General features: G+C 38.3%; 1 protein-coding gene across 1 annotated transcript; it reads left to right on the top strand.

Annotated features, from left to right (window-relative positions):
• The first annotated feature begins 4,405 nt into the window (after positions 1-4,405).
• Positions 4,406-23,470, top strand: LOC143744547 (uncharacterized). Its single transcript, XM_077236167.1, has 11 exons — positions 4,406-4,738; positions 16,611-16,974; positions 17,143-17,244; positions 18,564-18,606; positions 19,879-20,004; positions 20,171-20,297; positions 21,734-21,870; positions 22,004-22,103; positions 22,191-22,270; positions 22,360-22,466; positions 23,397-23,470. The coding sequence occupies exons 1-11, from the start codon at positions 4,406-4,408 to the stop codon at positions 23,468-23,470; spliced, it is 1,593 nt and encodes a 530-aa protein (XP_077092282.1).
• Positions 23,471-24,197: the final 727 nt, after the last annotated feature.

Here is a 24,197-nt window from a genome sequence, read left to right as displayed (position 1 = left end):
CACTCTACAGATAAAGCGTTGTGGAATTTTTCGGTTCGCGTACCTACCCAAAGTGATAAGATAAAATAAAAATTCTGCATCAATTTATAGACAAGTAGTTTGTTTAGGCATGGTTTGTAAGGAATTAAAAACCTGCGCACATATATTCAAACGCACATAACTATAGAATCAATTCTTAATGCGCATGTGAACGCCATCAGCGTCTATCACAGGTTCACGTTTAAAGTCTGTTTAGAGAGAACGGTGTCGTCTTAGCGGCCCCTAATTTAATAACAAACTATCATTTAGACGGAAGTGAATCAATCAAAACTAACTTAAGCTGGAAAAAACATTTTTCAAGAGCCACTATAAAACCAAACCAATCTCTGTTACCTTAAATTATATCTTTATCTCTGTAAAGCTGCTTTGAAACAATCTACATTGTTAAAAGCGCTATATAAATGAGGATGACTTGACTTGACTTTATGAAAGATCTTCAACATCAACTTCATTTAAAAAAAAACAATTGTGCTGAAAAAGTAATACAGTTGAATCCAGTTACCATCTTAGTGGGGTTTGTTACCTAGAAGTAACAATGTGCAATAAAGGAGTATTATTTTTATGCATTCATTCTCATTGACGCCTGACTCCTCCTTCTGCCATAGAATGTTGTTATGTTAGTTGTCACTGAAAAAGATAATTACACAATTATTATATGTATCTGGAAGTATTAGAGGCAGATTGAACATTTGGTGCACACACACACGCGCACACACAAACACACACATCTGAGCTTACAAAGCTACAAATTCTAGGCTATGCCTATGCATAGTTATAACTAAACTGTCATCATACATATTGTTATTGTTAAGTATTTTAAAATTAAAAAAAAAAAACAAGGCACATACTGACAAATACTTTAATAAATCTTGGTATCCTTCCATCTGTGTGAAATGTTATATTGCTGATAATATTGTATTGCTAAATAGCATGAAAACAGGGAATTCTCATTCCACTGTTGGATATTGTTGCTTTGAGGCAACATAGCTATTTTACCCATTTACAAAAGAAATATTCAATGAAAACATAATCAACAGAGTGAAATTAAATCAGAACTTACCCAAAATTGTGAAAATATTTTTTATTTCATGGAAATCCTAAGGAAAATGTCACTTTTTCAAAGTTTTGTGGAGCTGAAAAAAACAAGGCTGCCGCATGTGAGTGCAGGTGAGGAAAAGACATTGAAAAGGGGGTTGGACAAGTCATTTGATCAAATACAAGCATTCTATTGGCTTGTCATACTTCCTCCAGATTAAAATAAGCTTTTTTTTGGTGTATGATTTTGTAAGCCTGAGAATATGAGGGAAAATGGGTATGTTACCCTGAAGCAACACTATGCAATAGAGGGTTAATGAATAATTTGTATCCTTTATCAAGTTTGGAATGTGTCGTAAGTGAAAATTTGTCTGCAAGTCGCTGTACATCATCTAGATGCATTTCTGGCAGGTGTAGAAGGGACTTGGTAAACTCCATAGCGTTCCACTATGCTGGCAGAAGTAAACATACACCGATTTGACTCAGAACGGAAGTTGCGTGACGTCATGTGAAAGGACCTATTACCGCGGAATTTACGAAAATTACGCTGTACTGTGTCTATGACCGCGTGAGGGTGGCCATTAACTCGCTGTCCTTGTCTGAAGTGCTGAAATATTGCTGTCTTCGTTGAAATTACATTATATTGTTATAACATTTATTTTAATTTAGTTTAAAATAAAGATTTCAATCTTCTATGTAAGTGTTTCAAATTTAAAAAGTTTATCAGGCTACACTTGTGTATTTATTGCAAAACATTAAATTCCGCTCTTTAATGCTGTGACAAGGCATAGGCTACATCAGTAACTTACTGAGAAAAATAGAACAAGACAGCATAATGGTTCTGATATTTAATCTGTCTGTTGGAATGAAACTTTTAATAAAATTAATAAAGCAAAATAATATTATGCGTATATTTTTACTTAATAACTTATTTGTAGAATAATATATATAATGGTTACACAATTTTAACACAATGCCTTTTTTTCTTGTTTTAGACCCCGAAATAGCAACAGTAGGCTTTGTGGTTAAATGACACATATGGCTTGGATTTGCCATATCATAATTTTAACCCCAGTGCAGTCTAGCGGATGGACATTAGGTGGTGCTTTTTCATTGCAAATTTTCATTGCGCAAATGCCTATACAACGCAAGGCTGTAACTCTAAGGCTCTAATTCTGAACATTTGTTTTTGTTTATTTTAACTTCATAATTAAATGAAAAATAATGAAAAGGAAATTATAATTTTACATGATTAAATTGTAACCAAAAACGAAGTACTTATGTGCAGCATGCTCAGTGTGGTGTCAGTGCCTGTGTTGAAAGTATCTGTGCATGGGTCTTTAACATAAACAAGTGATTAATGAGTGCTAATAAAATTAGTACTGATAAAAGTTATAATATATATATATATATATATATTTTTTTTTTTTAACGATTAAAAAATATATATTTAAGCCGTCATGTTTGCCATGTGTCCTGGTCAAGTTTTTGGAAGTTTTTTTTTTCCACTGTTTGGAAGTTTATGTTAAAGGGTTAGTTTACCCAAAAATTAAAATTCTGTCAGTATTTACTCACCCTCATGTTGTTCCAACTTCGTAAGACCGTCAGAACTTCGTAAGATTCGGAACACGAATTAATATATTTTTGATGAAATCTGAGAGCTGGATCACTCCTCCATAGGCTTCAAAGGGATTGAAACTTGCCAGCCCCGAAAAGTTATTAAAGATATCGTTAAACTAGTCCAAGTGACTACAGTGGCTCAATCTTAAGTTGATCAAGCGACGAGAATACTTTTTGTGCGCAAAAAAAAACAAAAATAACAACTTTATTTCAACTATTCATTTCCTACTTGTTGGGCCTCTAGTCAGTTAACATAGTCTGATAGCGTAGAGCTACGTCACACGTAGGCTCACTATTGGCCAACACTGGTCATGTGTGTGATGCGTGTGACGTACAACAACAGAAGAACTGCGCTATATCACTAGTGAACTGACTCCAGGCCCACAGAGAAGGAAACGAATAGTTGAAATAAAGTCGTCATTTATTTATTTTTTGCGCACAAACAGTATTCTCGTCGTTTGATAAACTTAAGATTGAGTCACTGTAGTCACTTGGACTGTTTTAACGATATCTTTAATAACTTTTAGGGGCTGGCAAGCTTAAATCCCTTAAGAAGCCTATGGAGGTGTGAACCAACTCTCAGATTTAATCAAAAATATTATAATTTGTGTTCCAAAGATAAACGAAGGTCTTACGAAGTTGGAACAACACAAGGGTGAGTAAATACTGACAGAATTTTCATTTTTGGGTGAACTATCTAATGTTATGTTAGATAGTGTTATCTAATGTTATGCTATGTAATGTTAATGTTCATGTTTTAGTTCACATTTAAGTCTCGAGTTTCATGCCACACCATGTTTTTGTTTGATGTTTGATCTTGTTTGTTTATAATTAAACTGCACTTGGGTTCTATCTACAACTTGCCTCCAGTGGATCCTTACAGAAAAACTTGACCCACAATGAACCCAGCAGTTGCCCTCCTGTGTTTACGCCAGGGTAATCGATATTACTCTCTCACCTGGTGAACTTTAATGATGTTGCCCTCAAGGACATATTTATGGTGAGCCCATTCGCTCCCTGCTTCCTGGGGGGGAAATCCACTGGACCTTGGCCGAATACATTGATTATGCTTTATTGCTGAGTGGCTCCTCGTTTACTGTGGGTATTGCGGAAAAGGGACCCCACAATTCCACAGTACCCGCCAAGTCTGAGTCACTTCACGTCATGTCTGCCAAGCCTGAGTCTCTTCACGTCATGCCTGCCTCACTTCACGTCATGCCTGCCAAGCCTGAGTCTCTTCACGTCATGCCTGCCAGGCCTGGGTCTCTTCACATCATGCCTCATCAGCCTGAGCTTCACGTCAAGCCTGCCGAGACTCTTCACGTCAGTCCTGCCGAGACTCTTCACGTCAGTCCTGTCGAGCTTGCACTTCACGTCAGTCCTGCCGAGCTTGCACTTCACGTCAGTCCTGCCGAGCCTGCACTTCACGTCAGTCCTGCCCAGCCTGAGCTGCTTCACGTCAGTCCTGCCGAGGCTGCACTTCACATCACTCCTGCCAAGCTTGCACTTCACGTCAGTCCTGCCAAGCCTGAGCTGCTTCAGGTCAGTCCTGCCGAGCCTACACATAATGTCATGGCCACCGGACAAGAGACTGTTCACGTAGTTCCTGCCGCACAAGAGACTGTTCACGTTGTGCCTGCCGCAGAAGAGACTGTTCATGTCGCGTCTGCCGAGCCAGAGACTGGGGTGGAGGGGGGCAGAAGGCCCCTTAATGAACTGTCTGGACCACCCTGGCCACCTGAACTGTCTGGTCCACCCTGGACCCCTGCACTTCCTGCGTCGCCCTGGCTTCCTGCACTGCCGTTGCCGCCCTGGCTTCCTGCACTGCCGGCGCTACCCACGCCATGCCAAGGCCCAGGTCCGCCAACGCAATGCCACGGCCCAGGTCTGCCCATGCCCCAGGTCCGCCCATGCCATGCCACGGCCCAGACCCGCCCACGCCATGCCACGGCCCAGACCCGCCCACGCCATGCCACGTCCCATGTCCTGTCCCCCTGCACGGGCCTGGCCCACCATCCCTCCCCCTAGACCAGTGGTTCTCAAAGTGGGGTCCGCGGACCCCTTGGGGGCCGCGCAATAATTTTAGAACCCTATGAACGGAATCGCGGAATCCAGTCAGACCACGGGGAAATTCTTTTAAATTCTTTAAAATGTTCAGTTCTTTATTTTTATCCGCCAGTTTTGAGAATGTTTCAGCATTTAATTTGATACAAAAATAGGGGCGGTTCTAGGGTCAGTGGATATTTGGGGCTTTAGCCCAAACTAAAATTGGGTATTTTTATTTAAATTAATGAATTGATTATAAAAGCGATTTAAGGGAATAAAGAAAAAGAAAGGCTTATTGTATTAGTGAAATAATTACTGTTGTCAAATATTAAATCTTTATCTACTTACATTTTACCAGGTGCTCGTTCACTGTTAACATCCTTCTGTGAACGGTAAGCCCCGCATTCTTTAATCATTTTGACATTGATGAGCTAGACCGCTGAACTTTTTGTTTTCCAACAAACAGAGCGGTGCGTAATGGAGTGCATCAGAGCAGCATCAAGAATATCAAATACATTGCAGTGAATCTCTTATTTGCATCTTTAGGTTATAATAATGACAGGTTCGTGACAAGTGTAGAACTCGGTGAGCTCGCGCAAAACACATATTTCGTTTAAACGCCTCTGATTGGCCGATGCGTTCAACAGACATGTCTGTGATTGGCTACAATGCTCAACGCTGCAAAAGCACGTTGTAAGTACCTTTAATGCAAAGGGAAAAATATAAATAAAACTGTAATATGCACTTTTCAATATTAGGTAATCATGGAAGCTGTAATCTTATTCACATTTGTTTTTCTGATTAATTGTTTTGCTCTATGAGAAAGACAAGGTAGCAAAATATTCGGGGCTTAACTAAAAACATTCCGCCCCTGGGCCTACATAAATAATAACAATACAAAACTTTTATTCACTACAACCCGCCAAAATAAAAGTTTGGTTTAACTTAATTACTAGGATGTGTTCTGCAACAGTGTTAATTCTGCCATTGATATAAGATGCAATGAGTTCATTATTTTAAAGTTGATGCACGTAAAGTAACATTACATAATTTAAATGTTATTTTAAATGGATGGTTCACCCAAAAAACATGAAAAGTGTGTCATCATTTGCTCACCCTCAAGTTGTTCCAAACCTGAATGAATTTCTTTCTCCTGCTGAAAACAAAAGAAGATATTTTGAAGAATGTGGGAAACCAAACAGTTTCTGGTACTTTTTAAAAAAAAACATATGGAAGTCAATGGGGTCCATCAACTGTTTGGTTACTGACATTCTTCAAAATATATTCTTTTGTGTTCATCAGGAGAAAGAAACTCATTCAGGTTTGGAAAAACCTGAGGGTGAGTAATTGATGACAGAATTTTCATTTTGGGTGAACTATTATTTTAATGTAAAATGTTAATGTTTTAATTTTAATCTAGGGAATTTTAATGTTTGGTTTTATTAGAACAAGCCTGTGCTTGCTGTCTTGCTGTTGATTTTATGAAAGCTTTTAAGATAAATTACTTAGTGTAAATGCTATTGAGTCCAAATGCAATTAGAATAAAATACCCACTGTTTACAAGTATATAAGTGGTATTAACATGATTTAAACTGACATGTGTTTCTGTTCTATAAAACAGGTCTTAAGTTTTAAGGGTGAAAAAGATTAAAATGCAATTAATTCCAATGGCATTTAAAGGTGCAATGTGTTCAAATTTTGAGTATCTATTAACAGAAATGCAATATGACATCCATAACTATGTGTTCAGTGGTGTATAAAGAACTTACTTAATAAACCGTAATGTTTTTATTACCTTAGAATGAGGCATTTATATCTACATAGCCGCGGGAATCCCCTTCTATGAAGGTCGACATATTGTGACGCCATGTTTCTACCGTAGCCGACAGCGAACAAACAGTTTTACAGAGTGCATTTCGTCACTACCTTGAAAGAGAAGCAGCAGAAAGCTAGAAGCTATCCATAAACACCGTGAGTAGTGACTTTTCCCTTGTCAGTGGTGTAAAATATGAAGTTGGATTGTTTCATGTAACTTAATTCTTCTCCCTCGCTGTGTTATGGCTTTGCTATGTGGGGATAAATGTGCTGGTTACGTTCGTGAGACAGCTGATTAGTACTTTTGTCATTGACCGTAAAACAGTTACAGGAATCACCAACCCGTCGTTCTTGGAAGCATTTTAAGTCGATCGAGTTTCCAAAATCAGAGTAAAAAAGCCTATTGTGTGTAGTAAATGGTGTCTAGGGGATGCGAGGCGCGCGCGCTGTTACAATCACGTCATTTTTTGCCGCACGCACTTTTGGGCTCATGCGCACGCGTCGAGTTTAAACAAGGCTTAAAGCTTTAACCAGCTCAGCCACTGTGACAGCTCATATTAGCCATCTAAACTTTTACTACCCTGTTAGAAAAAATATATAGTTGCATAGTTTCATGTGGTTCTTCTCCCTCGCTGTATTATGGGTTTGCTATGTGGGGAGAAATGTGCTGGTTACGTTCGTGAGAGAATCAACTAATTACTATTATTATATTACGTATTAAGACCCTTGATCCACACCTGACTATAGCTTTGTAAACTTTATCCATTATGTGGTTTATAATGGACTGTGGTACAGAAACTTGGTTTACTCTGGCTATTCTCTGCCGTCTCAGACGACGATGTTTGTCCCGTTTGGGACACGGTAGCTTCTTCGAAAGGGAGGGGTGAGCGGTGGGCTGAGCCCTTAGTGTAAACTCGCAACCGAACCGCTAGATGTCGCTAAAAGTCACACACTGCACCTTTAAGAGTACAAATAGTTGTAAGCATATTAATCACAGACAGTTATTGTTATGAGGGGGTCCTTGGAAATTTTTCACCGCTCTAAGGGGTCCCTGGTCCAAAAAAGTTTGAGAACCCCTGCCCTAGATCCCGTCCACTCCACCACCCTCACCAAGGTGAAATCATTTCTGTCTTCTAGAGACTTTCAAAGATTTTTCAAAGGAAAACCTGAAATAAAAATAAAAAGTACGATGATTTTGTTACTTGTAATACAGAAATCAAATGACATTGTGCTGTTAACATGTCTGTTTTTTATTATGTTTTATGTATTTTTGTAGGATTCTGAAATTCTGCAGACTGGTATATCATCATCATGAGGATGAGGAGCCCAGAGCTGAATCCTGGAAATGGTGCAATGGATCAAACCCTCCATCACTCTTATGAGACCCTCCATCACTCTTATGAGACCCTCCATCACTCTTTTGAGACCCTCCATCACTCTTATAAGACCCTCCATTACTCTTATGAGACCCTCCATCACTCTTTTGAGACCCTCCATCACTCTTATGAGACCCTCCATCACTCTTTTGAGACCCTCCATCACTCTTATAAGACCCTCCATTACTCTTATGAGACAATCCATCACTCTTTTGAGACCCTCCATCACTCTTATAAGACCCTCCATTACTCTTATGAGACAATCCATCACTCTTTTGAGACCCTCCATCACTCTTATGAGACCCTCCATCACTCTTATGAGACCCTCCATCAGTCTTATGAGACCCTCCATCACTCTTTTGAGACCCTCCATCACTCTTATGAGACCCTCCATCACTCTTATGAGACCCTCCATCAGTCTTATGAGACCCTCCATTACTCTTATGAGATCCTCCATCACTCTTATAAGACCCTCCATGAGACCCTCCATCACTCTTATAAGACCCTCTTATAAGACCTATCCAAAAGGAGTGTTTGCTGTTGAGACGAGTCTGACATGTTGTGTACAGGCTCTCTGTATGTGGTGATGAGGGAGACAGTACAGATATTATAAACGTTGAGGAAAACTGTTTTAGGTAGGGCTGTCGAGTTACTGATGTTATGAGGCGTTAGTGCATCTATCGCTCATATCATTTTGTAATTGCAGAACTTATAGTTACATAAAGAGCAGGGTAAGATACCATGGTTGTCTTTCAACAATGAACAATCATAATGACAAAAAAACAGAAAACATAAATATCATGGGTTTGTATACATCATAATATAAGATTATATATACAGGGGAAAAAAGCACAATAACAAGGTTAAATATCTTTGAATAATCATCATAATACATAAAGAAAATGCATTTTTTGTTTGCTATTTATAAGCCTGAGGGATACAATGAGGGTTAAATTCAACAAGAAAAAGAGGAAACCAATGGAGATTTAAGCGACTTTTGCTTGAACATTTTTGCAGATAAAATGAAGAAAATAACAACATATTCAAGAGATGACGATTGGGGGTTTCGTAATAAAAATAATATCTTTAAGGATAAAACTGTGGGTTAAAAATATAAGAACTTAAATCAACCCATAATATATTGGTTTTACTACAATAACAAAATAAATGGGCAGCTGTTTCTTCAACAAGACCACAATGAGCAAGTTTCAATAAATATTTACAGATAGACGAGTTAAACCTGTCGCTCATATATTTTAAGTTGTTGCGCTTGTGATAACGTCGTACGCCACATGATAACGTCAACATGGCGGATGATGTAAGGATCGCATTCATACTTAACAAGATCAGGCTATATAGTACCTACTCTTTAGCACTCGTTAAGTTATATAGTACCTACCCTGTTAAGTAAGTACTTATTGAAATTAAGTACCTACTCAGTGAGTATGCAGTTTCGGACGCAGCATCTCTTCTTCGTGGTTGACTGCGTGTAGGTCTCACTTCGGGAGCGCGCCCCCTAGTGAGCACCTTATATAAGTGCTACCAGAAACGAGCTGTTGTGTTGTAAATCTGCTCTCTGCTGTAATTATGTGTCAAATGAACACGGTGAATTTGTAATTGTCACTTTATGTGTTTAAAACGTATTTTTAAGGATTTTTTATTTTTAAACGCTATTTAAGGAAGGCTGTTTAGTAGTGGTGGGCAGATCGAGGCTTCGTGAAACTCTAGCAGTTTCTCAATGTCAAGGACACTTCCTTGGCAGGATTGATCCTTCCAAGTCATTTCCTTCAGAGGCTAGGCGAGGCTACTCTTTAGCATTCGGAGAACACGTAAATGGAACAGGCTATAGCAAGTGCACGTCATTGCGTCATTACGTCAGTGAAAAGGTGCTTTTGGCGCTGCAAAAATACAAAAAGATCAAAAAGTTGTGATGTACACTACCGTTCAAAAGTTTGGGGCCAGTACGATTTTAAATGCTTTTAAAAGAATTCTCTTCTGCTAATCATGTTAAATTACTTTGTACAACTTAACTAGTTATTTATAAAAAAATGCCGGTGACGGCAACCAAGCTAAATGACAGGTCCGGTTCAGTTAGCCATGAATAACGTAATTTGTATATATTTGTATAATTTGTAATATCAATACGGTAGTAATTTGTACTGGCACTTAAACGTTAAACTTTTCTTATACTGTATGTAAAACAGTTATAACAAATGTATGGTAACTTACATGTACAAGCATAGTGCCCCGTTATTGCTCCGACTCCGCTAACGTCTGACATTTTTTATTTTTTGAACAAGATAGTAAAGCTGGCGCATAGGATTGTGGGTGATTTGAGAGCGCGAAGGCTACACATATGCATCCTTTCCTGTGTATGGGATATTTTTTGAACGAAGGACTCAGTCCTTGGTTGAAATTCTGAGGATCCTCGACATTGGAACAGTCCTTCGACGGATGTCGATGACGTAGCATCCTCGAAATAACGGCTTCCGAGGATCCTTCCTTGACATTGAGAAACACCTACTGAAACAGTTGAATCAAATGTGCCATATTGTGTTGAGGCTTCGAAACAATCCGACACCTGTCTCCACAGTGACTCCTAGTGGTCATAACAGTGTAAATGCAACAAAAAATCAGGCCAAACATGCATAAAAACACTTTTTACAAATATATTGCAAATTTTTTACTAAAAGGAAAATCTTATCAAATGCAAATATATAATAATCTAATAAGATTATCAAGTGTATATATGTTATTTGATCAACTGTCAGGTTTTTTTTTTTTTTGCTATATGAATGGTTTAGCTAAACAGGCCAATAAGTATATTAACTACCATTATTCATTTTAATTATGTGAATATCTATTTAAAATGTCTACAAATGTATAAAACTGATCAGGTACAACCCACAGACACTTGTTCATTGGTTCTCAGAGACTCCTCATGATTCATGGGTTGACAGAGATCATCGCCCACAGTGGTGAAACATTGAAATTTCGTAGTGTTTTGAAACAGTTGTGACTTAATGAAGCCTCGTTTGTTGAAATTAGGTGACTCTGGCAGTTTGATACACGCTCCGAAATATTGATTTGGAACAAAAGATTCGTAAAGGCTTCGAAGCTTCATGAAGCAGTGTTTTGAAATTTCCATCACTACTGTTTAGTGGTTCAGGAGCAAACAGACCTCTGTGCATAATATTGGTCACCTGAATGACATATGGTTGCTGGCTAGCAAGAAGCCAATTTTGAAGGCCTTTGGCCTTAATTGGGAAAATAAAAGTCCCATTATCTTTAAGACTGACTCCTCTTGTTTTTGAATGTGCCATAACATCAACCTCTTGACGCCTGATTACGACCATCCCACAACACTAAGTTTTGTCAAAGACTATATCTGGATCATATTCAGAACACTAATCAAAACACAAATGGAGTAGATCAAGTCCACCAATACCCCAAAGCTTCACAGTCCTGTAGTTTGTCCTGGGTCGACATTTCGTCCTGCGTGGGAAGGAGGCTGGTGATGACATCACCTATAATTCAATGTCTAATATTTTAAAAACTGAAGCAGCACAAAAACAACTATTACCGGCACAAACAAACAAGACTATTTGGGGTGAATTTGGAGCATGTGGGGGGCTGAGTGACTTCAAAATTAGCCTACCCATAAATATTACTTTGTTATCTAAACAACTGAAGCAGCAGAAACAAAAAATTTTACAGCACAAACGGAGCACAATTGATTGAGACTATTTTGCCGGCGTTTTGTGTTGGTTGGGGGGTCAACTTCACACAGGTCCCTGATGTCATCATGCTGGCAGACGAAAGACAGGAAGCTAAATGCAAGTAACTCAGGTTTATTGTAAATACACAATATGATGAAGACACGGGCGTGGAGGGCTGGCGCGGGGACTTCGATGGTCAAGATAGAGAAGACGGGAACAGTGAAGAGGTGAACAATGATGATGATAATCCACACGCAAACACGACGAATCCACAGGAAACACAAAGACTAGAAAGCAGGGAGAGAGGACTGGAACGCCGACACAGGAGACAGACATCAAACAACGATCTGACAAAGAGGGTAGAACAACGGTGAGTATATAAACGGTGATGAGATAAGTTGCAGCTGGTGACGAGATGATGATCAGCTGGAGCGGATCAGGTATGACATTCAATCACGCCCACTACACACGTGCACTCGTACAACAACATAAACACAAGACGAGAAGGAACCAAAGAACAGTATACCGTGACACCTGAGCCCTTGATCACTTGAAATCAATATGGAGCTGATTTATTATTTTATTATTAAAATCTCTATTACAGGAGTGTAATTAATTTAGGCTACTCTGAAGATTACTTAATACAATTTTAAATTGACTACAAGACCCCAATTTTCTTTAGCTTTATCTCATTCTGGAGAATATTCCAATCCGAGGTTGCAAATTATTTAAAGGAGGTTTTACCAAGCTTGGTTCTGGCAAAGATTGTAATTGGATTCAGAAAAGAATGAGTAATTGCCAGGCATTATACGTTTAATGAAAAAACAAAGATAAGAGGGCTTGGGGAGATAGTAAGCATAATTTTTGTCCTCACAAAAAAAAAAAAAAAAATCCTTCGAGCTTCCTATGTACCTAATATTTTTATTGCATTCCTAAAATAATCACTGTAATTGAGTATAATGTGACGACTACCCCAGAGTCCACTAATTAACAAATTGCCAAGCATAGTGTTTATTATATTATATACATTATTAAAACATTAAAGGTATTATAAAATATTATTTAAGTAAAAAGATTCAGTAGAGTGACGCGAGGATAGAACGTTTGAGATAGATGCTCCGTGACGTCACACAGACACGCTGCATTCCAGTCCGTGGAAGAGCGCGCGCTGCCCATCTGTGCAACTAGAATGACTTGGCTAGCGAAGGAAGTCAAATGTGTTTTTACCCATTTACTTCACTTTGACAAGTCTTAAAAACAAATATAGTTACTCAACATTTCCACCGTTATTGCACACCATCGTTGTCACACGGATTAAATTATCACAAAGGTATGAAAACGCTTTCTATTTACTCTGATTTGATGTAAATGCTAGAAATGCGAAATACTATTAAAATATCAACAACATATATGTATATAAAATCTAGATACTATCATTCATTTTGTGACTGCATTATAGACCTATCTGTCAAATGAACTCAGTGCATGTGTAGGCTACTTGCTTTTGCGGATAACTATGTTCATTGACGAATAAGGCTTTTAAAAGTGTAAAAAAAAATGTAATGGAAATGTAATTAATTTTAGAAACCACTTTTTAGTTTTGCTAAGTGTTAACAATGAGATTATGTGTTTTTTTGCAATCAATTATCACTGCTTTTGTCAATTTTTACAAGATGGAAAAAATGTCACCAAAAAGTCATTTGGTTTAACCATGAATATATTTAAAATAATTAATTTGCAGATAATTATTCATTATAAAATCTGATTTGAAATTGATGTTAAGATGGTATATATTGTGTACGACGGAAGAAATGTAAAAAAACATTATCACTGATCTCATTAATGTATTCATTTTGTTGGACTACTCTAAACCCTCCAACATTTTCAAGTAAAACATTGCACAGGGAAATGAGAAAAGGGAAAATGTAAAAAAAGAAAAGAAAAGCCTAATCTGCTTTATTTTTGTAATTCCTTTGGTTATTAAAAACAGTATTATTCAATTTAAATATTTACTATATATCGATTTTACCGAATGAACAAGGATGTCATACCGAATTACAACGTCTGTTGTCCTTCATATGAATATTAAAACAATACATTTTAAAATAACATTTTATTGTTAATATAATATTAATGTAAAATAGTACATCAAACATTAAAAACAATTATTTGCTATTGCAACATACAACTCGTAGCCTACTGTTAATGATATTAAAGTAACTAAAACATTGAAGCATTTAATTGTTTTTGGAACAAATGTTTAAGAATGAGATTCTATAAATTCCTTAAAGTTATCCAGTCTTTGGAGCATAATCTTGAGGACCGTGAACTTATGCCGAGTTCAGACTGCACGATTTTCAAAATAATCGGGTTACTGTTGTTTTCACACTGCGTGACTATCTGGGGTAACATTCAGTTGCTGGTGTGTTCACACTGCACGATGGCTCGACGACAGGAGGTTTCACACTGCATGACTTTACAAAAGAAAGAATCGCCGACAACTTCTCCCTGGTCCGCAAACTACGTTTCACAACCAAACAAACGCGAGAAGTGATAAGGAAATAACGGAAGATCACGCGTGCGTGAGACTGGAGTTCTCGCGCGACACTGAATTTGTTATTAAAAATGATAGCCTACAAGAAGATTGCGATCCAAATTGTCTGTGCACTGATTTGTAGCGAAAATGAAAAAAAAAAATAAAACATTGAGTTCATGCAGGAAATGGTTGGGAAGACGAGGGGAGCAAGGACTGTGTTTTGCATAGAGAGTTGGGGGTAAATAAATAATTTTACAAATGTCCTGCTGTTGCTGCTGGTCATGCAAATGTGTGTGCTTTGTTTCTGTTTGATATAATTGTAAATAAAGGCCTATCTATTAAAATACTGATATTCTGGTCTATAACTCCTCACTGAACACCCTGCTGTCCTGTATCTTGCTCTCTCATTGGCTGTCGGTCACCTCCGATGTAGTTTTCAGTCAGAACACTTTTCACACAGCAGGATTGTGAATCGCCGACAGGTCCATATATTTAGCATGTCAAATATCTCACGGGCGTCGGCGACTCGTCGGCGATTCTCTCAGATGGCGTCTTTGCTCATTCACACTGCGTGATTGTCACTCGCGTGAACGAGCACCGGTTTGCCTGTGATTTTGGGCATTTGTCGGCGATTTCTCAAAACCTGTCGGCGAGCCAAAATCGGGGCTAAAATCGTGCAGTCTGAACTCGGCATTAGAGGTTCTGGCTCACTAATGGTTGTATGCACGTCTTCTTTAAAGTAGAAGATTTGGTCTGGTTTCTGATGGCAAATGTGGTTCCTGTGGCACCTCATCCACTGGGATGTCAGGTGTCACATTTAAAGACTCCGGGGTCAGGTTCAGAATATTGTTTATAGTCAATATACACTCTCTCTCTGCCTCCATTTTGCCCTCATCCATATACGCCTCCTTTATTCTTAATCCTTTGGCCAAGTACATCAATTGACACCTTTTTATATTTTTTGCCACTGAGTTTTCTTCTTTGGTAACTAAAAATAAAACTATACAACAACAACAACTACTACTACTACTACTACTACTAATAATAATAATAATATAATATTGGCAGGTGTTCCCTTTAATCATTCAGTTTTCTTTAGTTACTAAATGCAAAATAGAGCCGATTGTATGCGTTGTAATATTGTTATCATACAGTTACTACTATATATACTATTATAATAATAGTAATAATAAAATAATATAAATAATAAAAAAAAATTATACTTTTCTCTTTTTTAGGCAAGTATCTCTTCTTTTTTTACACACAGCAAAATCCCCAGTGTACGTACACTCTCGGTGTACATATCGGTCCAACTACAGGGTGTTAAAAATGAACACTGAAGCAGTGTTGAAGTTAATGAGATAATTAAGTGATTAATTAAGTGATGATTGGCCATTAGTGGTGACACCTGATGTTAAACAGTAGGTCATTCGGTATAACCAAATTTTATATTTTATATTCGGTATAACCGAATGACAATATTTTCCAACAATGCTAACAGGCTGATATCTAGCTAGCTTGCGAGCAAAAAGACAATCAAACATTTTATATGTAGTACAAGTTTTTAAAATATTACACCATTTTCCATGTTTTATAGCGGTTGTACCGAGTGACCTGATATTTCGGGACATGTGTATAAGCAAGTGAAAACATGAATTTTCAAATAGTTAAGAGAGTTACTTTGCTTCATGACTATGTTGTCCTTTGCAGGTGTCTGAATGATGTCACACCCTGTTACATGATATTGACCGCATGGCCGCATCCAAAATGGTGCCTTCATATTGGTTACTCCGAATTACCTAAATGAAATTAATTTTTCCGGACATTCTTTCTCACAACAAAGCAACGACTTCTACACATAATTTTAATACCATTTTGCACTATGTTGATATATAATGTTATAAAATCATGCCAGAATAAAAAATATATACATTTATTACATTTTAAGATATTTTAATCACAAATGAAATGGCTGTATTGGCCTTCGGACGGTTAAACCGAATGACCTTTTGACACTTCAAAATCTTTAAAATACCTTTATATGTAGTAAAATATAATTAAAACCTTTTGGATTTCAAAAAAAAGAGATCAAGTTGTACTACCTTTCAAACTCTAGATGTCATTACAAATTAAACTGTATGCTAATTTTGAAATTCATAACAAGAAATATGTAAAACGTGAAAACTTGTGAAACAAATATTTGTTCATTGACTCTTGCCTCTCATTGTCAATAATATATATTACAAAAAAAACTATTTTGAACTAGACAGCTACTGAAAGAGAAAACATTTGTGTTATTGACTCACACCTTATAGCAACTTCCATTGTGACAACTAGCCCCGGTGTCCGTTGATTAATTGATTACCAAACATAAGTAATGCATAATTATTAATGCATAATTCTGAGTTATGTTTATCTCTCTAGAAAATGGTGAGCGACATTCATCAGGTGGATGAAAAAATGGATAAAAAGGCCAAAAAAGAGAAGAAAAACAAGAGGGTGAAGTTTGCGCTGTCTTCTCCAGCTGATGTGATGAATTCGTCCACTACAGCTCCTGCTGACAGCAGCAAATTGCCCAACTCTTCTCGCAAACGCAGATTTGGATTTCTGCGTCACATTTTTGGCAAAATCCTGTCATTTTGTCTGCCAGGCAAGTCTTCGTCTTCTGAGCAGAAGAACAGCGACACCAAGACTGATGCTTCATCCTCAACTGCAGTCGACAGATCATCTGAGGAGCATCGTGGAGTTGATCTGTTGGCTGCAACCCAAGAGACTGAACTGGTCACATGTAAGATATAAAGCAGTTCTCCATCTTTTCTACTGTATCTTTTCTTAATCCACAATGCTTGATTTGACTTGTTAAAGGCTGTAAAATTCAGATATAATGCAACATTTTTTTAAAGCAAGCAAAAAATATGAACAATAGATCATTTCTTGTATTACTATTTCTTCCCAGCAGTAGTTGAAAGGATAAAACTCTCTCCCAGCTTCGACGGTTCTTTCACATCTGCAGATGGATCTTTTGCTCAAGAGACTCAGGAGACAAAACCTGTCGCAGGTGAGAGAATTATAAAACCGGAGCTTATTCTGTCAGGTTCGCAAGTAGTAAATGCTTAGCCTTCTTTCCTGCTGTGTATTAAAATGTTTTAATACCGATTATATTTAAAGGCACAATGTAAGATTTTTGATTATTCAAAAATCACTAGAACAATGATATATATTGTGTTGACTTGTGTACTTACATTATCCCAAACATTTCCAACAATGTTTAAATCCAGAGAAATCAGCAATTTATACCAGTGTAACAGACCGTGTCCTTGCATCGCCTCACTCGCCGGTCAATGACGTCATATCCGTGTTACCCTCGATTTCCAGTTTTACTTTTGCAGAAACCATGGAATCACCAAAGACGCTTTGGTGATTATTATATTATGTGTTTTATTAGACAGGTGAGTAACTGTTTGGGAGAAGATGTAGGCTCAATATTGGTCAGTCATATCCGACAAAAAGGATCCGCAAATTCAACTGTAACACAAACATCATTAACTTCAGTGAATGAAAGGCAATAATCAGCAATATGCATTCACACAAATAACTTTTTATTTGAATTTCAATATGCATTATTTGAATGTTTCATTGATATAACATGGTTCTGAGTTGTTAGGAAACAAAATAAATGGATAGAAAAATGCGTGGTGTCGTTGCTTGATGACGTAAGGAACCGATGAACCAGTTTTTGACCCGATTCATTGAAACAAACTGTCCGAAAGAACCAGTTTGTGGAAATGAATCGGACTTTAGATCACAAATTTCCTGGAATGACGTGCGTTATCTATTTCTGCTGGGAATTTTTGGAGTTTCTGCGCGAGAGCGCCTTCTGGGTTTCAGATGGAGCAGCATTTACTGTGGATATCAGAGATGTGCTGTACTGACAAGCTGCGCACAAAAAATCGCAGACTTAGCCAGATCGCATGTGGTTAATTTGGATTAATAGTGCAGTCCTAGTATGTATCGCAGGTCTCTTTCATTAGCATTCGCTCCCATGGCTCTCGGACCACCCTGCTTTATGCCACAGTAATTTTAATAAGGCTTCATTCGAAGACAACAACTCCCATGAATCCATGCTCATTCACGGCGTCATCCAGCTACAGTACGCCTTTGTTTAGAATAAGTGACCAAAAGCGGTTAAAATTACCTTCATTGCCTTTAATGAATCATTTAAAACCCAGACTGGAGCTCAAGTCTAAACAATTAAAAAAAATTGCTAACATTCTGTATTGATTTATAATATCCCCTATTTTAGAAAGTCTTTCCTGAGGCTTGCAGTTGTGCATGATAAAATGTTTGACTAAAACTGCATAATTTCTCTGTTCACAGATGTAGCTGCCCCTCCGGCCTTTGCTGCTATTGAACTTGAATGGTGAGTAAAAAGACTGAGTTTTGAACCCCAAACCCTGACAAGCACAATGTTAGGTAACATATGCATTATGTTTCCTTAGCCTTCAAGAAATTATGGACAATTTAAGAATCCAGGCGATTGGAAATACCCAGACTTCAGCACTGCAGTGGGTCAGTACTTTGTTCGAACAGCAAGCAGCGACTGAACAGGACAGAGCGACGCAGGGTGATGATGCTGGCAGAGCTGCTTTAGGGTAAAGTCTGGACATACCTGCCTATGCTTTATGATGACAATTTCCCACATTTTATAACAATAGTGAAGTAATTTAAACTGTGCAATAACACAACCAGATAGAAGTAAACAATTTTTTGTGAATGTGCGAGACTTCCCATTCGTTAGGTAAATAACTAGAAGAATAATCAATTTCTGGGAATGGTAAACGTTTTTGCGCAACAGTCCAGTGTGTTTATGAGTATAAAATAATTTAAAATATGATTGCAACTATTAGTTTGCAACATCAAGCAGCGTAATGAACTGTTTTTGTACAGCTAAATAGCTGGAAGTGAATGACACCGGAAGCCTCAAACATTCAAGTTAACTCTTTCCCCGGCAGCTTTTCGATAATTCTCACAAAAGTTTCATGGCCCCAGAATATTTTGTTGTATGAATATCTGAAAATGCAGACCCTCTGCTTTTAAACTACAACAACAAAATTGAATGATGGTAAGTTAAATAAAAAAAAGAGCAAAATCTTGTTTTTGTCAAAGACTACATCTAGATCGGATTCAGAACGATGATCAAAACATAGATGGAGTAGATCGAGTCCATCAACACCCCCAAAGCTTCACAGTCCTATAGCTCGTCCTGGGTCGACATTTCATACAGTAACATTAGGCAGTTTTGATTTATATGCTGTTTAATGTTGGTGATCGCGTTATTTTACATATGCATATGAATACATATGAGATCGCTTGTTTCTGCTTCTTTTTCGCCTGTGTTTTAATCAGGAGATTCAGTAGTCTTTCAGAAGATGTGAAAAAGCGCCTCCTGCCTTATAACAGTGAAAACACGGAAACCCGTAAAATTCAGTGTTTGCAGGGGAAGTGTTTTCTCACAAATAACAGAAAATTTTAATGTTTGGCGGGGAAAGAGTTAAGTAGGGAATCCCCAAGAACAGAAATGTGTTTTTAGGAACTAATAAATATAGTATTGGGCTATAGTTTGCCTGATGTTTCATCTGCAATTTGTGTTTTAAAGCTGTCCACTAACCAAAATTGTCTGATTCTCTCACAGTCTTCCGAATTTAGGGAACTCTTGCTACATGAACTCCGTCTTGCAGTGCCTCCTCAGTGTTTCCTCCTTTCAGGAAGATGTGCTGTCCCAGCAGGAAAACTGGAAAAATAAAGCTGCACTGCTCGGGTACCAAAACTGATTCAACATTATATCTAAAACCTTCCTATTTAAACTGTGTTGTAATGTAATTCTCATGACATGCTAGAGTACAGCAGAATAATCTTTATTTATAAACGTGGGAGTTAACAGTACACCAATTCTGTACATATAATATTCATACATTTCCCTCCAGAGCATTATCTGACCTGCATATGAGCAGGCTGGGAAGCAATGACTACGACCTGAAGCAAAAGCACTTGGCTAAAGTTAAAAGCTACATTGAAAATCACTATCCAGATTTTAAGGGAAACCAGCAGCAGGTGAGGACGCCTTTTAACTAGCAAGACTTTTTTGTTTATGCGGTTTCAAGCCTGTTTTTGCTGGTGAACTGCAGGGCTCTGGTCCACCAGCACTAAACTAGCCTGGACCAGCATTCATGCAAAATTCATGCCAATCCTTTTAGGAGTGAACAACAGTCTTGCAAACAAAATTTGTTTCTTAAAGTGCCCCTATTATGGATTTTTGAAAATGACCTTTCATGTAGTGTGTAACATAGCGAATGTGAATGAATGAACACATCCTGCAAAGTTTTAAATCTGAAAGTGCACCGTATATAAAGTTATTGTCTTTCAGAAGTACGAGTCGACTCTGAGTCACTGAAATTAATAGTTTTTCAAATAAGCCGTTTGTCATAAGCCGTTTTGTTGTGACGTCAAGACGAAACATTAGCATATTGCCCGCCCACTTATTGCGTGCGCAGACACCAGGGAAAACTTGAACCCCAAACACTGCAGCTGATTCCTGTGGACACTGGATAGCATCATGTCGAGAAGACGCAGTGCTCTACAGTGTGAAGGTAAAGCCAGGTTTTTTTTCACTGCCCAATGACGAGCATGTGAAGAATCAGTGGTTAAAATTCATCTTTACCACGATACCACAGCAGTATAGTATATATAATATATAATAATATAACTGTGTCTATTAATGCAGATTGTCTGTCGTTCTCACTACTTTGAGGAAAGATAAAGCATGGAGCAAGATTTGTTTTACCAACGTTTATGTTACATCAGTCATTCACGCTAGAGCTCACCACAATATATTAGAAAAATACTCGATAAATAAATAAGTACAAGTAAAATAATCGGGTTGTTGTTGGGCATGCACTTGTTAATGCTGATGGTGAGGAATTACAATTGCAACATCTCATAATGTACCTCAAACTGAGTAGTGTATCACTGAGAAACTTCCTGCTCGAGTTGTCCTTGCAATGGAGGTTCGGGTTGAATGACTATTTCTTCCAATGTATCATCATCGGACTCGCGCTCGGATTGATATGGCAAAATCGACGTCATTGTTCGTTACTGTGTTTAGTTTACGGTGTAGGAAGCGTCAGGACACGCAGAGCTGACGTTGTTATGGCAATGGCCGTTTTTGTTTTCGACACATGCACTGTACGCGGTAGACTAATTCACAACAGACTGAGCTGTCTGGCCAATCAGAGCAGAGTAGCTCGCGGAAAGGAGGGATTTAGAGAGATTGGTTCATCACACAAGTTGTTTGAGAATCATTGAAAATGTGGTGATGTGCAAATGTATATTATGAGAAAATGAAACAGTTTTTTGACCTTTGATGCATGTAAACATGTTGTAGGAGACTCCAAAACAACATTAGGAAACTTTAAAATAGCATAATAGGGGCACTTTAAGTTGCATCTTAAGTTGGAGCTCTTCAACTGTGCTTCTCTTTCTTCTCTCAGGATGCCCATGAGTTCCTCATGGCTTGTATGTCCTGTCTGAAAGAGGAGAGTGAGTCTCTGAAGAAATCTTGGCCCACATTCACTTGCCCTGTGGCCAATATGGAGTTCAAGCTCAAACGTGAGCGCACATGCAACAGGTAATGACATACCTACCTGCACTCATCAGTGATTGAACAGTAATATTATACTATAGCACTATTCATATATAAAAGTATACATGTGCAGTCAAAAAAAGTGTGTAAAGAAGTGTGTTTCATTTTGTTGTTTCAGCTGTAGCTTCCAGAAGAGCTTTACAGAGGATTTCAACTACCTCTCACTTGTCATCAGCCCTCAAGCATGTCTAACAGACAGTCTGCAGCAGTACTTGAACGTGAGTGTCAGTGCTAAAGTGAATTTATTACATGAACAGGATTATGTCAAGTAATTTTTGATCGGCTGATGTCTTTGTGTTCCTCAGGCGTCTTCAATTGATTGTGCGTGCAGACACTGTTCTGGCACCAAGGCTACTGAGACTCTGAAGTTTTTCAGCCTTCCACAGTAAGACACACTGTTAATCAGTTTCTACCCTGCAAAATAACTAAACATGAGTTGGTCCATCACTTCTGATCATCTGAATGTCTCTACAGGGTCCTGGTCCTTATGGTGATGCGCTTTGACATCATGTCGTCCTCCATGTGCAAGCTGAAGGATCAACTGGAGATTCCTGAGGAGTTGAAGCTGTCCTGCATTGAAGGTACATCCACTGTTTGTTTTAACCAACTGCATGCTAAAAATATTTTAGTGTTTGGGGGATGTATTCTTCGAAGATTGTAGATAGAAATGCTGTAATGTCTCAATTACTTAAAGACAGGTTCGGAAAGACATTTGCCTTTCTTGTTCTTGTTTCAAGAAGTGTTTTCTTATTTGATCTATGATTTTCAACAGAGAACAGAAAGCAGCTAGTGTCAGATATTAACAGCTCAGCAGGCCGCAGAACATTTCTCCAGAGAATATTGAGGAAAAAGAAAAGAGTTACACCGACAAAACCACAGGAAAGGCATAGATAGATAGGTGGTTTTATGGATGGATGGATGGATGGATGGATGGATGGGTGGGTGGGTGGGTGGGTCGATGTATGATGGATAGCTTTTTGGGTGGGTGGGTTTGTGGATGGATACATAGATAAGTAGATAGATCGATCTTCAGGAACTTTTGAAACACAGTAGCATTACCTTATAATCTTCATGTTTCTTAAACAGGAGGAAGTACCAGTTGTCATCAACGCACAGTACAGACTCACTGGTGTTGTGTCGCATTTGGGAACCAATTTGTTTTGGGGTAAGAATTTGCTGTATATTTTCTGTTGTCTCATTTGTTTATTCATTGACCATGTGTAGTTCTTGTCAGTGCCAAAGTTTATACTAAAGTTTCTCTGTCTTAAAGGACACTACATCAGTCATATTCGTAAGCCCAGTGAAAATGGTTGGCTGCGGTGTAGTGACACCTTTGTCAGAAGAACCAGCTGGTCGGAGGTGTCCAAAGACATTGAGAGAAATGGCTACTTGTTGTTTTATGTCAAGAGGTATTGAATCCCATAATGTTCTGGTTTTACATTCAGTGTTCACTTGTATTTAGTCCCCTGCTTTGAGATAAAATGCTGAACTCCTCACTGTTGTTTTTGTAGCTGAACAGCAGCTGGTGCAGAACACAGTTTTAAAGAAGTGGAGAGCAACAGATGAGGAAGATTCTTCCACTTAATGTGAAACAGCTCAATCCTCCTAGTCAGCGAGAGTGGCTCTTGAGAAATCTGCATGCTCTGGTTTCTCTCACGTCACTTGGTCGAGTCAAACTTGCACCTGGCAGTTTGACTAAAGCAGCACCACATTTGCGTTCTCTCTGGCCTGGGATGTCTCATGGCAGCATCTTGGGCCTGGGATTTGTTTTTGGACAATTGGTGGCTGTGTCTTCCCTATCTTGTCCTTTTTGGGGCTTATATCATCCATTTGAGAGCGTCAGAGGTTCATCGAGAGCAGTAATTCATATCATTGCCAGTGCAATCATCGCTTCAATCAGTTACTATCTTTTTTAGGCAGAGAAGGCAAGCATATTTATCCATTTGCCACAGTCACAGAAAACCCCCCACCAAACTGCACCTTTAAAGGTACAAGTAGTCAACACTGTAGCGAGACCCTTAGGGTACCTTTTTAGACCAGGGTTTGTACAAGGTGCTTAAAGCACTTGAATTGGACTTACAAACATATAAGTCCTGGAAAACCCTTGAAAACTCCTATTATGAAGAGGTACTTGAAAAGTGCTTGAATTATTGAAAGACAAAATTAAATTAGTGTCTGATTTCCTCACGGTCAGCACGGTGGCTCACTGGGTAGCATGGTCACTTCACAGTAAGAAGGTCCCCGGTTGAGCCAAGAGACTTTTCTGTGTGGAGCTTGCATGTTCTCCCCGTGTACACGTGGGTTTCCTCCGG

Source organism: Siphateles boraxobius, unplaced genomic scaffold, assembly GCF_051911475.1.
Source record: "Siphateles boraxobius isolate OS27281-9 unplaced genomic scaffold, OSU_SipBor_1 1, whole genome shotgun sequence".
NCBI lineage: Eukaryota > Metazoa > Chordata > Actinopteri > Cypriniformes > Leuciscidae > Siphateles > Siphateles boraxobius.
Note: the sequence above shows the minus strand (reverse complement) of the source record. Positions and strands in the feature narration are given on the sequence as shown.